The sequence below is a fragment of the Loxodonta africana genome, chromosome 3, assembly GCF_030014295.1.
Source record: "Loxodonta africana isolate mLoxAfr1 chromosome 3, mLoxAfr1.hap2, whole genome shotgun sequence".
Taxonomy (NCBI): Eukaryota; Metazoa; Chordata; class Mammalia; order Proboscidea; family Elephantidae; genus Loxodonta; species Loxodonta africana.
The window spans coordinates 193,421,338-193,425,822 of NC_087344.1; the positions used below are offsets into that span (position 1 = coordinate 193,421,338).

Consider the following 4,485-nt stretch of genomic DNA (forward strand, 5'->3'; position numbering starts at 1 on the left):
ATTTTTATAACTTTATTACATGAAAACTTTGTTACCGCTGCCATCGAGTCAATTCCAACTCACAGCGACCCCATAGGATTTCTGGGGCTGTAAATCCCTACAGAAGCAAACTGCTACATCTTTCTCCCATGGCAGAAGAAAGATGTGGTAGTTTTGAACTGCCAACCTTTTGGTTAGCAGTTGATTGCTTTAGCCACTGTGCCAGCAGGGCTCCTTTATTCCATGAATAAAGAAATTAGAATAATGAGATATGAAATCTTCAAGGTACATAGAAAAAATGCAGTTTAGCTAACAGAGGAAGATACTGAAAACAGCTAATGTCTTTCCAGCACTAAAATTCTAAGCCCAAAGAATTGTGGATTTCTAGGATGGGGGAGTGGGAGGGTCACACAGAAAATTACTGCATTCATTCAAGACCAAAATCTAATTCAAGTCCTTTTTCACTATGCAAGGAATATTTGTAGCTGAGCTCCTTGGATACTGCTAGTTATCTGTCATCTTAAGCAATTTTTGACCTGGTTTTCAGGAGCAAGAATAATGTTTTATTCACCTTTATATAGTCCTTGAACTTATGGCAATGACTGTCACATAGCAGAGCACCCATCAGTATATGAGTGTTGGTTGAATGAATGTATGCATGATGAATAATGATACCAGTCTTACCAGTGAGAAGAACCAAGCTCAGAGCAACAAAGTAGTCACCCTGTTTGGCTTTTATGAACCACTTCACACTTGGTTTTCTTGCCTTTTCTCATAACACTATAGTCCCCTGCTTTGTCTATCTATGTTCTCCACAGTGACAACCTAGTGTGGCCACTCTCTGGTGCATTACGCTGAGGAAAGGAAAACCCAGAAAGGACAGAAAAGTGAATATTTTAGTCAGAGAACACTTGAGATCTCTCACACCTTACTTGTGGGCTCTGCCTTACTGCCAAGCCCTGTTCCTGTTCCCTCACAAAGTTTGCATCTCGTATTTCCTCTTGGTAGCTTGAAGCACAAGGAGAGAGGCATCCTCTATAAACTAATTTTTCTAGTCTGCAATGTATGTATTTGAATCTGCATTTGACCTCTGCACTGACTTGCTCCACCATGTGAGACTAGGAGTCTCCTGAAGAAACCCTATCAGCTAGTTTCTGTGAGAATCCATCTCTCGCCTCACACACAGGATAGTCCTAAACATACAGAGAGATTTAGTCCAGGAAACAAAGAGAATGACTGATGAAACCTGATCTAAAATTCCCCCTAGTGTACAAAATAGTAGTGGTCATCTAAGGCAAACAGACCTGAGTTCTTTTTATGGTTTAGAAACCTAGTTAATCAAATTTGAACACGTTATTTTTCATCTCTGGTTCTCAATTCCCTTACCTTAGAATAATAGCAATAATATGTATATTATAAGTAGAAATAAATGAGATAAAATATGTAACATTATATATATCGCAGTGTAATGCTAAATAACTTTTTCATTTCCCCTTCTTCTATAATTCATCTTGAGGAGCTTTTAGTACTTGGAGAGGTAATGCTGATATGCAAATACTTAAAATTCAAGGAAGGATGCATTCGGTGTCATCAAAAAGGGACAGATAAAGCACTGGTAGCATCCAGAGGAGGGGGTGATTACTTCCACCATTGGGGATCAGGAGACTTCCACAAAGGTGGACACTGACAGCTGGGATTCCAGTTGGAAGGAAGATCCAGGGAGGGGAAGGAAGAAGTCCCATAAGCAAAAAATACAAATGCAGGAAAACCGGTCCTGTTTGGCTGAGCTGTTGAGTGTTTCAAAGGATCTTTGGCTCTAAACTTCAATTATAACCTAATCAAAGCAGGTGACAAATATCAGAAGAACTCTGTGCTTTATCTTTGAATGCTTTTGAAAAAAAAAAAAAAAAGGTGGTATTAGAAGCCGTGCTTAGCAATGTTCGTATAGGATTCCTTGTTAGGGGTAATAACACCAGTGAAAAAGACGTTAATTATACTTGCCGTGAGAGGTGATGTATACTGCTATCACTACCTTTAATTAGCCTTGAGGAAAGTTTACTTCTCTTTTCCCCTCAGCAGATAGACTGTTGTGTGATTTCAGACAATAGACAACAGCTGACTTTTGTGATGCTTCTTCCTCAAGGTAGTCATAATTATTAGAGACTAATTTTTTTATTCGCAACAATCTCCTTCCCTTGGCTCTTAGATATTGTCTTGATAAGAGCAACGGGGTGTGGAAGGTGGAGTTATATACGTGTTCAGAATTTAGTGGTCAGTATTTTTTTTTTTTTAATCAAGTGCAAGGTGATTTTGGAGAGACTCTTTGTCTGAACAACTATTAACAGTGACCATTAATGGAGGAGGAAGAAAAAGTGAAGATACAGATTGGGCAGAGAATGGCAGAAGGAATATTTCCTGATATCTGAGTGGTTGCCATCTGATGAGATACAGACGTGCTACAATGCTAATATGAAACAAACAGAAGTAAGGCAGACAGATAAAGATGCACACTCTAATCTAACCCTGGTGGTTAGATACCCGGGCTGGAGGTTGTGGGGAAGAGCAACATGAAAAGTATTAAAAGAAAGTCTCCAGATACTGCCTTAAAAATATGTATATATATATATATATATATTTTTTTTTTTCTGAAGGGGCAGAGTAGAGAATCGTTGAAAAAGAGGTACAAGTTTTAAGGATAAACACAGAGGAACAGGAAGTGGGGAGGAGGACTCAGAAATTAAAGAAGGAAGTGGACCTCCAGAAAATATTTTTAAGATAATTTAATCTGTGTGTTGCTTTGTGGTTTCTTGGTACCAACTGGAGATGTTTGTAAAAAATGTCATTTGCACGTTCAAAAGCAAATGCTTCAGCGATCTCTGGAATAGATGCACAGCTTGAAAGATATTTCTAACTGGTCTGTTTAGGGTCCCAGAGTCAGCTTAAGAAACTAATTATAGAAAGAAGTGAAGCAATTTCAAATGGGTAACCAGGATTTCAATTCCAACTGTTTCTTTGTCCCCTTTCCTCCCTTTGTAGGTGACACGACTGATGATCAGTGAGAATCAGACGATGATGACTGAATTCTTCTTCTCTTTGTTCCCAGATCCGTATGAAGGTGGTCTTTTATTCTTTATTCCCTTGCTTTTCACCTATGGATTTATCATAACTGGGAACCTAATGATATTCATTGTCATCCAGCTAGACGTGGCACTTCACACCCCAATGTACTTCTTCATCAGTGTCCTCTCCTTCCTGGAGATCTGGTATACCACAACCACCATCCCGAAGATGCTCTGCAACCTAGTCAGTGAGCAGAAGAGCATCTCTCGGGCTGGCTGCCTCCTGCAGATGTACTTCTTCCACTCGCTTGGCATCACAGAAGGCTGTGTCCTGACAGCAATGGCCATTGACAGGTACATAGCTATCTGCAGTCCTCTCCATTACCCGACCATTATGACTCCCAAATTGTGTATTCAGCTGACAGCTGGCTGCTGCCTCTGTGGCTTCCTCCTTGTGCTCCCTGAAACCGCATGGATCGCAACCTTGCCTTTATGTGGCTCCCACCAGATCCAGCAGATCTTCTGTGACTTCACGCCTGTGCTAAGGTTGGCCTGCACAGATACATCGCTGGTGGTCATTATGGATGCCATTCATGCAGTGGAAATCCTGGCCTCCTTCTTGGTCATCACCCTATCTTACATTCGGATCATCGTGCTAATCCTAGGGATGCCCTCAGCAGAGGGCCGTCACAAGGCCTTTTCCACCTGTGCTGCCCACCTTGCTGTGTTCCTGCTGTTTTTTGGCAGTGTAGCTGCCATGTATTTGCGATTCTCAGCCACCTACTCAGTGTTCTGGGACACAGCAATCACTGTCACCTTTGTTGTCCTCGCTCCCTTCCTCAACCCCCTCATCTATAGCCTCAGAAACGAGGACATGAAAGATGCCATTGGGAGACTTTTCTACTCCCAGAAGAGGGTCGGTCGGTGGAGCTCGGAGATATTTCTAGATCAGGGAGACACTGAAAAGCCTCCTGGAAGTTCAAATTTTTGCTGTTCATTGTTTAGTCTATAATTGTGATCTTTTTTCTACTGCCATATCTCTCATTCTACTACCATTAACAAGACTGAAAAACAGCTGTGTTCAGGTCATTGGTAGCAAATAGTCTGTTTACATCAGTAGGCTTACCATACTTGTGATAGCTAAATGTAGTGTGCATGGATTCTACTGCTTTGTACCACTCGTTGGCTTTCTCCTCACACTCCACCAGCTGGGCTTCTGCCCTTGTCTTTCTTCTTTGGCCCCATATGCTGGTGGGTGCAAAGAGTAAGGTAGAAGAGAAATCTGTAAAGGACATGATAGTTCTGAAAGTCACTACTGTTAACTTCCTGCAATTCTCTTTCCAGCAACGAATCCCTCTATTATGCAATATCCTAAGCTAATAAAAAGTGTCCTAACATTTCTCCTATTTAGTCCATAAACTCTATTCAATAGCCATGGACTAATGAT

The 4,485-nt window shown here is 41.1% G+C and overlaps 1 protein-coding gene across 1 annotated transcript; it reads left to right on the plus strand.

Moving 5' to 3' along the window:
• Positions 1 to 1,466: 1,466 nt before the first annotated feature.
• Positions 1,467 to 4,485, plus strand: LOC100659552 (olfactory receptor 6K6-like). Its single transcript, XM_023553969.2, has one exon. It carries the CDS (start codon positions 3,028 to 3,030, stop codon positions 4,048 to 4,050), a length of 1,023 nt encoding a protein of 340 aa, XP_023409737.1. The 5' UTR covers positions 1,467 to 3,027; the 3' UTR covers positions 4,051 to 4,485.